This window comes from Miscanthus floridulus, chromosome 7 (assembly GCF_019320115.1).
Source record: "Miscanthus floridulus cultivar M001 chromosome 7, ASM1932011v1, whole genome shotgun sequence".
Lineage (NCBI taxonomy): Eukaryota > Viridiplantae > Streptophyta > Magnoliopsida > Poales > Poaceae > Miscanthus > Miscanthus floridulus.
In genome coordinates, this window is record NC_089586.1 from 6,056,831 (window position 1) to 6,066,348 (window position 9,518).

The 9,518-nt window shown below is 46.4% G+C and overlaps 3 protein-coding genes across 4 annotated transcripts; 1 reads left to right on the plus strand and 2 right to left on the minus strand.

The window, feature by feature from the left end:
- Nucleotides 1-246: 246 nt before the first annotated feature.
- On the plus strand, nucleotides 247-2,508 carry LOC136466455 (GDSL esterase/lipase EXL3-like). Its single transcript, XM_066464866.1, has one exon. It carries the CDS (start codon nucleotides 987-989, stop codon nucleotides 2,154-2,156), a length of 1,170 nt encoding a protein of 389 aa, XP_066320963.1. The 5' UTR covers nucleotides 247-986; the 3' UTR covers nucleotides 2,157-2,508.
- A 480-nt stretch (nucleotides 2,509-2,988) lies between these two features.
- Nucleotides 2,989-6,370, minus strand: LOC136466456 (glycerate dehydrogenase). 2 transcript variants are annotated; one of them, XM_066464868.1, is made up of 11 exons: nucleotides 6,128-6,370; nucleotides 5,815-6,024; nucleotides 5,587-5,708; nucleotides 5,394-5,475; nucleotides 5,207-5,279; nucleotides 5,008-5,099; nucleotides 4,661-4,843; nucleotides 4,434-4,511; nucleotides 4,080-4,124; nucleotides 3,837-3,951; nucleotides 2,989-3,420 (listed from the first exon to the last, which is right to left on the minus strand). In XM_066464868.1, the coding sequence occupies exons 1-11, from the start codon at nucleotides 6,248-6,250 to the stop codon at nucleotides 3,398-3,400; spliced, it is 1,146 nt and encodes a 381-aa protein (XP_066320965.1). In that variant the 5' UTR covers nucleotides 6,251-6,370; the 3' UTR covers nucleotides 2,989-3,397. The 2 variants fall into 2 exon arrangements, with proteins under 2 accessions (XP_066320965.1, XP_066320964.1); XM_066464867.1 differs by having other exon boundaries at nucleotides 5,815-6,039; nucleotides 6,128-6,369.
- A 328-nt stretch (nucleotides 6,371-6,698) lies between these two features.
- LOC136466460 (SKP1-like protein 1) lies at nucleotides 6,699-8,387 on the minus strand. Its single transcript, XM_066464873.1, has 2 exons — nucleotides 7,930-8,387; nucleotides 6,699-7,149 (listed from the first exon to the last, which is right to left on the minus strand). The coding sequence occupies exons 1-2, from the start codon at nucleotides 8,260-8,262 to the stop codon at nucleotides 6,976-6,978; spliced, it is 507 nt and encodes a 168-aa protein (XP_066320970.1). The 5' UTR covers nucleotides 8,263-8,387; the 3' UTR covers nucleotides 6,699-6,975.
- Nucleotides 8,388-9,518: the final 1,131 nt, after the last annotated feature.

Genomic DNA, 9,518 nt, shown 5'->3' on the forward strand with positions numbered 1-9,518 from the left:
CACCAAGGTTTCAAAGTTGTATTCAAACCATGTAGCACCCCTGGGCTATCGGCCGGGTGCCGGTCATTTGTAAAAACTTTCTATTTTCTACTTAACACAAAGATACGCAACGTTCTTGCGTATTCGAGAAAAAAAAAGAATGCAATTGTTATTATAATCTTATTAATAATTGGTTGAGGGACACTGTACCACGATTGTTTTCCTCTGTCCTTGTATATATATCTATAAAAAGGAAAAATTCTAAAAGTAGTCATATTTGAGGATCGAATGGAGTGGGTACAGTGCAAGCACGCACACAATATAATACGTACCGTACGTAACAAAGAGAGAGGAGGAAGATGGGGGAGTGGGCAATGACGCAACAACAAGTCCGGCGGCGGCACGGCAGGGCCGGTGGGGCGTCCGTGGCTCGTCCATGGCTGCTCCATGCGCAGTCAGTCAGTCCAGTCCGGTCCAGTCCACTAGAGATCGAGCAGCGCAACGCCAATAATGTCCAGCAGCCAGCCGAGCAGAGCAGGGACGGAAGCTGGCATTTATATAGGGATTTACGATCGATGGGTGGAGCACCATAAATCAAATCCACCGTCTCCACCAACAAAAGCTCGCTGTCGCTCATCAACATGATGAACCTAGCCGCCCACGCTGCTTCTACCGTTGCAGCAGCAGCACTGGGTGCTTCTACATACATACATACATACATACATACATACATGCACTGGCTGCCGAACCACTATATATGGAGCAGCAGCTCTGCTCTAGCCATATAAGCGGCATTCTTCTTCCCCAATCACATATCGATATCCAGTCGGTCGGTCCACACCTGCAGCAGGCCGCTGCTTCACTTCACTTCACTTCACTTCATTTCCTTCTCCAGTGGTTGCGGTCAGTCTTCATAGACAACCGTCTATCTTATATAGGCCTATATATAGCCGAGTGTGAGTTATTGGGGTCCGTTATACATCGATCGACCGGCCAGCGAGCAACCAATGCAAAGGCAAGAAGAAATGTGGCGCCCCAGCCCCGTCGTGATGATGAAGAAGATGAGCGTCTTGCTGTTGGTGGTGCTGATGATCTTGTTCGGCGGCCCCCTTACCACTACTGCCACTGCAGCAGCAGGTGGCAACGCCACGAGACCATTAGGCAATGGCAAGCACAAGCAGCACCAGAAGCCGCTGGCGCCTGCCCTGATCGTGTTCGGCGACTCCATCGTGGACCCGGGCAACAACAACGACATCCAGACCATCATCAAGGCCAACTTCCCGCCCTACGGCAACGACTTCCAGAACCACCGACCCACGGGGAGGTTCTGCAACGGCAGGATACCCACCGACTTCATCGCCTCCCGCCTCGGCATCAAGGACCTGCTGCCGCCCTACCTCTCCCCACAGCCGCTGGAGAAGCACGACCTCGTGACGGGCGTCAGCTTCGCCTCCGGCGGCACGGGCTTCGACCCGCTCACGCCGCAGCTGGCCTCCGTCATCTCGCTCCCCGACCAGCTCACCATGTTCCACGACTACCTGGACAAGGTGCGCGACTCCGCCGGGGACGCCAGGGCCTCGGAGATCCTGTCCCGGGGCATCTTCGCCATCTGCGCCGGCAGCGACGACGTGGCCAACACCTACTTCACCATGCGCGCGCGGAGCAACTACGACCACGCCTCGTACGCGCAGCTCCTGGTGCAGCACGCCACGGGCTTCGTGGAGGACCTCATCCGCGCCGGCGCGCGCCGCGTCGCCTTCATCGGCATCCCGCCCATCGGCTGCGTCCCGTCGCAGCGCACCATGTCGGGAGGCCTCGACCGCGGGTGCTCGCAGGGCCACAACGAGGTCGCCGTCGCCTACAACACCGGGATGGTGCAGCAGCTGGCGGCGCTGAGGGCAAAGTACCCCGGCACGCTGCTCGTGTTCATGGACATCTACGGCTTCCTGTACGACATGATGATGCACCCGCGCAGCTACGGCTTCACGGAGTCCACCAGGGGATGCTGCGGCACGGGGCTCCTCGAGGTCTCCGTCCTCTGCAATGGGGTCACCTCCGCCGTGTGCCAAGACGTCGGCGACTACCTCTTCTGGGACAGCTACCACCCAACGGAGAAGGCGTACAAGGTCCTCGCCGACTTCGTCTTCGACAACTACATCAAGCTCATCCTCGTCTAGCACTCTAGCTAGCTCATCATCATTTGACTATTGGGCTCATTTGATGATCTATGCTGAACCTTCTTCTTCTGGACGTTGCATGCATGTTTTACTGCTGCTGCTGTATTTAGATTTGCTTGCTACCTAATCCTCCTCTTCTTCTAGATCTCAATCGAATGAATTATAATATATAATGTACCTCCGTGTCATTAATTATCTATCTAGTACTGCCTATATGGAGTATATGTGTTGTATTATGCACGTACAGATTGCAAGGGAGACAGCAGCTAGCTTCAGCGCTCATTTGCACGGCTGATTGGTTGCAACAGAAAAATACTGATAAGCTGGTTTATAATGACAGTTGAATGTAGCCTTAGCTTTCTTCTTCACCTTGTCGAGGATCAAAATGTACTAGCTACTGTACCCTGCTGGTGGCCTGCACAGCAACCTACTATAGCATACAGTACGACGACTGTACGCATATATACGTTGGACCATGCCAAATTAAGGGCTTGTTTGGCACCGCTCAATTTCACTAAAACAGCTTTATAAGTAACTTTTTAGGTGAAGTTGAGCTGTTTGAAAATAATTATTTGGCAAAAGAGCTTCACCAACAGCTTGGATGGGGGAGGGAAATGAGGAAGAGAGTTAGGATAAGCTGTTTTTTTCAGCTCTATCCCAACTCATGTCTTTGTGAGAGGGAGAGAAAAACAACTTCATGAGTAAAACTATTTTGCAAATGAGTGTTTGACAAATAAAACAGCTCACAACAACTTATGAAGCTCATATGAGCTGTTGTAAGCTGTGCCCCTCTAAATACACTATTCATCGCCCGCACACACACATGTGCATATTGATATATAAGGAGGGATCTGATAGATCCTTATATATATAACATAGCATTGATTAACATATATATGCAACGGCGTACGCTAGCTGGTTCCAGATATATATGGATCAAAATTAAGTCGCATATAATATATACAGCCGTATGCATGTGCTTGCATTGTTTTTATTGTTATATACCGGAACCCAAGCTGCATACATACATATATATATATATACACACACACACTAAATAATTCAGTATGAGGCCTGACTGCACAGTACATCCATGCTAGCTCTGTAGTCCGGAGCACCTCAGATCAGCTAGCTGCTCATCCATATGCATGGAGTGCATGTGCTGCTGGACACGACGACACGTCTTCACTTGAAGATACTAGCCAGGCAGCAACATATATATAGCACGTCAACGTTGGCTCCTAAAGCTTTGCCGATGGCAGGCCTGCAACATACGTGGTCAAATAAAGTTGGCAACTATTATTACTGACAAACAAAACAAATGCATGTAATGTAATGTAATATAACGACGAGGAGCTGAGCTCTCAGCAGCCATATACATATGTTTCTAGCTGTCGAGGAAACATGTTGTTATTTGGACAAGACAAGTGCTCTGTTCGCTTGGCTGATAAGCTATGACTAAAAGTATTATTGATTAATTTGTTGTGAAAGAAAAATAATATTTATGGACTGAAAAAATATGACTTATAAAGCCACCGGGGCGAAGATCGTCAAAGATGCATGTAATGGCTAGCTGGATGACAACACACACACGACACATGCATGGCAGTATAGTGGTAGTAGAGATTTCATTGATTTGCCTGCCGGCCGGCCGGTAAAGTAGATGGGAGGGTCACCAACCAAGCTGTTTGGCATTAACGATGCTTGGGCAGGCACGCGGTGGCGTCGAATTCTCCTCCAAGAAGGGCTCCACCTGATTGGGGTTTCCCCACATAGGGTACCCCTTGATCTTACCCTGCGCCCAGTTGCCAATTCTCTCCATGGATCAGTAACGACAATAATAATTCACATCACAGTACTGTATTTATATAGCAGCACGGCTAATGCAGAGTGCATGCAGTAGTGACAGGCTAGCTTACGTACAAGAACGTTGAGAGCAGTCAGTGTTGCCATTCCCTCACGTGTCCACTGAGGAAAAAAACAAACGAGCAAGATTATATTAGTCTCAGGATGTGTTTAGTTCGCGAAATAAAAATTTTTGGATGTCATATCGGATGTTTCGGGAATGTCGGAAGGGGTTTTCGGATACTAATAAAAAAACTAATTACATAGCTCGCCTGGGAACTGCGAGACGAATTTATTAAGCCTAATTAATCCACAATCTCATCAGTCGGGCGCTATTATTTTATAGTAGAGAACCTCTAACCAAATCAAATTTATTAAAAGACTCAATCAGACACCACAATGCAACTTGATTGCCAAAAAAAGTCGCAGTACCTTGGAGGCTGATGCAATGTGCGGTACTACGACGGCGTTCTTCATGTCAGCCAGTCCAGGTTTCATGTAAGGCTCATCCTGTTGAGTAAGTAGAAAGCATTGCATGAGCAGTATTCAATTCAGTTCTGATGTGATGGAGCATACATGGATCAGCTGCTAGCTTAATAATCAAGCTAATGCTGAATTGCTCATCCGCAACATTCTGTTCTATTTTATGGAGTAGGTACCTCAAAGACGTCGAGCCCGACACGGAACATGGGGTTAGCCTTGAGGTGCTCCACCAGGGCGACCTCATCGATCACGGGCCCTCGGCTTGCGTTCACAAGAACAGCATCCTTCTTCATGATGGCCAGCCTCTCAGGGTTTATCAGATGGTAAGTGGTCTTGTCCAGCACCGGATGCAGACTTATCTGCCGCGCAAGCCAAATGAAACAAGCAAAGTCAACAAACGAATTAATATGATTATAGTCAGATTAATTGATTGTACAATTCAGTTGTTCTTTTGTGTGAATTCCAGTGGAGATTATGTCAATATATAATAATAAATACTGTACTGTAGGATGATGAATCTGACCACATCAGCCTCCCTGAGGACATCCTCCATGGTGGCGGCCCTCTTCCAGGTGACAGGCTCCTCACCGTTTGCTTTCAGGAACTGCCCATATGCTGGATCGGAGGAATGCAATGCTCAAAGCAAGCAGATTAGTATACAACTATACGTGCCAGTATGCAGTGACATATGTACTCAATATAGCTATCAGTTAGTAGCTTGCCTGTGACAAACTTCTCAAGGCGTGTGGACTGATATAGGTCGTAGTAGATGAGGTTCATCTTGAAGCCCTCAATCTGTGGTAGCAATGGCAGATAGAGGAGGGAGTGCTTAGCTTTCCTGAATCAGGCAATTCCAATTCCAATTCCAATTCCAATTCCAATTCCAATTCCAATATAGGAGTAGCGTACCATCATGCGTGCATAGGCGGAGCCAATGCGACCAGCTCCAATGACTCCAACAGTCTGCCCCTTGAGCAGGTTGCCAACGAACCTGCAGCAATACATACAGGCGAATGAAGCGTTGATACAGGAGTACATGCATGGCACAGGATCACACGACACATAGGATAAGCTGAGAAAGCAGAGGGAGGAATGGACTGACAGATGTGGGAGCCATCCGTCGTAGAGGCCAGCCCTCATGAACTGGTCGGCCTCGACGATCCTCCTGGCTGCTGACAGCGTGAGGGATGCGGCGAGCTCAGCCGTCGTCTCCGTCAGAACGCCCTGTGCATGGGTTGGGGTTGGGGTTTTGGTTTTGGTTCCAATTTCAATTCAACTACAGCAGCAACAACAACAAACAAAAGTAGCAACAGAGACAGGAGAGACTCACAGGCGTATTGCCGACGGCGATTCCGTTCCTGTTGGCAGCCTCCACATCGACGTTGTTGTAGCCGACGGCCATGTTGCTGAAGACCGTGCCTCCGGCACGCTTGAGCGCAGAGAAGAGAACGTCACCCCAGTCCTCAGTGAGCTGTCCAATCACACCGTCGCAGCGATCGCCGATGAGTGCCAGGATGTCATCCACGGAGAGGATGGTCTTCTGCTCGGTGCATATCTGCCAACGGGGAAGGCAAACAGAGTCAACTCGGTGGATGCAGAATTGCAGCAGAGCAATGGAAATGGACAGACAAGAAGAACAGAACCTCAAGGCGGCAGTCGTTGTCGGTGAGCAGGCGGATCCATCGCGTGCCCGGCATGGACTTGGTGCTCACCACGCGGTACTTACCGCTGGGGTTCCACACCTCAATGGAGATGGGCTTCGCCATGGCTGCCCCTGCTGCCAAAAGGGAGGGAAGGAAACAAAGAGAGGCTTTTCAAACAATATACTAGCGTGCTTCTCCTGTGCTGCTTATGATGACCTCTCTCTCTGCCTTATCTGATACAGGACCTGAGGTGAGGAGCCGGCAATTGTCTGCCAGAGGAAGAGAGGAAAAGAAAGGACCGAAGGAGGGTCTTGGTTGGTGGATAACAGACAAGTGGTCATCCATCAATCCAACTCCTACCTCAACATTTCCCTTATCTTCTTGACAACCACAAGAATTAGGCCGTTGGCACAACAGCAGAAACAAACTAATCCATTCTTAACACTTATACATCGACTGTAAATATACACTAACATCCAATGTAGATAAATATGCAATTAAGCACCGCATACAAACAGCATCACTGAAGCATGACATGAACCAACACATATAACAAGAGAACTCGTCAAGATACCAGCAATGGTGGCAAATCATCATAAGATCCAATTGATTGCTGAGATATGTAGTACTTAATTAATATATCAACTAATAATAACTCCAGACAAACGAACTAGAGCTCAGTTTGACCTCCATCCAATCCAAACCATAACCCGCCTCCAAAAGGCATACAACCATTACGACCATATATATATATTTAGTAAGTAGACTAGCACTAATAGCATTGTAGAGCGTGGTGCAGACATCCATCTTTCTTGTAAGCAGCACCGCACCACCACCACGGAAGACAATCACTCGAAGGCCCACTGGTTCTCCCTGCGGATCTCATCCTCCTCCTCTTGGGTGAAGTCGTTCTTGATGTTGAACGTCTTGCGGATCTCCTCCGGAGTCTTGCCCTTGATCATGTCAGCCACCGTCTGGCAGGTCAGGTCCAGCAATCCCTTGATGTTCAGATAGTTGGCAGCCTGAAAAGGTAGCTCATGCACCCAATGTGTCAGCAGGCACAAAACAAACTATGCAACTTTCATCAATTGTAACTCAAACAGATGTTAGATGTTACCACATCTCAGAGAAACTATGTCAATCAAACAATTTTATGTACAGCTACATTCATATATGACAACAATTATCTCTGCCCAAAGGGTAAGGTACTAAATCTATGTGTGGTGCCGCATCCAAAACCATTGTCCAAATCTATTTTGTGCAGATAGCATTGCTTAAATTGCACAGTTGCATCAGAGTAAAAGATAATCTTGTTGGTGATTTGGATATAAACACACAGCTTGATACCAGTGTAAGCATAAAGAGTTATTACTGCATTGTTAATCAAATAGCAACAGCATGATATCAATAAACTGTTCTACTCACATAAAAAAGATTGATTCCAGAGAAGCATGGCACGTCGATAGTACTCATGGCGATAGTACTCACACTAAAGGGGTTAGTTATTTGGATCACCACATGACATAAAAATCAAATGATTACAGAGAATCAGGGCACGGCTGCATGGCTACAAGGGTATTAGTTATACATCCAGCACCGCACAATCAATCCATCCATCTAATGGATAACCAATCAAACAATCATTCTAATTATTGGATAACCAACCAATCAATCTAAGTAATCTATAATCTAATCTGAACCCTAGACAAGGCTATATAGATCTAGAAACATAAATAAATAAATTAACCGAATCGGAGGGGAGAGAGAAGGGGAAACAGGAGGAAGGGGAAGCGGTTACCGACCAGGATGAGGTCGAAGAGCGTAGCCTGGTCCACCTTGACGAACTCCGCGTCCCAGTTCTTGAGGTCCTCGCCACCCCCGGCGGCGGCGGTGTTGGCGTCCGCGGCGTCAGCGGGCTTGGCGGCGGCGTGGACGTGCTTGTTGCAGTACTCGATGACCTTGGAGAGGATCTTCGAGTTGACGTTGGGGAGGGGGATGCCGTTGTCGGCGCAGTCGTCCTCGATCATGTGGCGGATGGTCTGCGACTCCATCGCCACCGCCTCCTCCACCTCGAACTCCTCGTTGTCGGAGCTCCTCAGGGTGATCATCTTCTTGTTGTCGCCCTCGGACGCCATCGATGATGGATCGACGAGGGCTGCTGAATCGGCTGATGCGACGAAACCCTAGCTAGCTGCGGCGCGAGGCGGATTGATTGTGACGAGGAAAACGAGTCGACGGGACGCCCTGACTTTTTGCCCCTGGCCTCTCCTCTCCTTGCTTATACAGCACATGTGTTTTAGAAAAAAAAAACACATGTATTTTTTTTTATCCCTCTCCCTCTCTCTCTTTCTCACCGGTGACCACCGGCGCCGACGCCGGTGACCGGCGAGCTCACCCCGGTGCCCGCGCCGGCCATGGCAGTGGCGGTGGCGGCGGCGGTGGATCTGTGATTTGTCCTTCGATAGAAAAAAAATTATGATCTGTGATTTTTGGAGGCGGAAGGTAGAAGAAAGGTGGAGACTATCGGATCTTAATCATATGGTGCAAAAAAATTTATATGTTAAAACTACATAAAATACGTGATTATGTAGTAGACAGACTCTGCTTATAAAGCCCAGGAACCGTCCGATGGTAGGGAAGCCCTTCCAACTTCCAATCCAAGAATCCAATCCATTTCCTCTCCTCCAATCCAACTGGGATTAGGACTCTATTTTATTATTAATTATTAATATTATTCTAACCAAACTGCCCTACACTTAATTATATTAAGATACTTATTCTACTATATTCTATCGGTGTAGGATTCCTCCGTAACAACATTTACTTATAGCAAACATATTTCCCGCGCGGTTAATAATAATAATAATAATAATAATAATAATAATAATAATAATAATAATAATAATAATAATAATAATAATAATAATAATAATAATAATAATAATAATAATAATAATAATAATAATAATAATAATAATAATAATAATAATAATAATAAATATTATATCTATTATTATTATTAAGACAAATAATTTTCGTTCTCCTGATTTTTTCACTTTATTTTTCTATTTACAGCTAATGATCCGCAAACACTTTTTTTTGCGAAAAAACTAATATAGCACACACGGTATGCATTTATTTTTTAGTAGTCACTGTATACATTGGTTAATTCATTCAAGTGTGTATGTACATAATAATAACATAAGCAAGTAAAATATGTATTTGCATTTGTCTTTTAGTAGTCAACTGTATTCATTAGTTAATTCATTCTAGTGCGTACATAATAATAACATAATTAGCAAGTAAAATAGGCATTCGCATGGACAAGACAAAGTTTAATACTTACAAGAACTACTACATAAATTAACTCCAGTTGTTTCCTATAATTAAC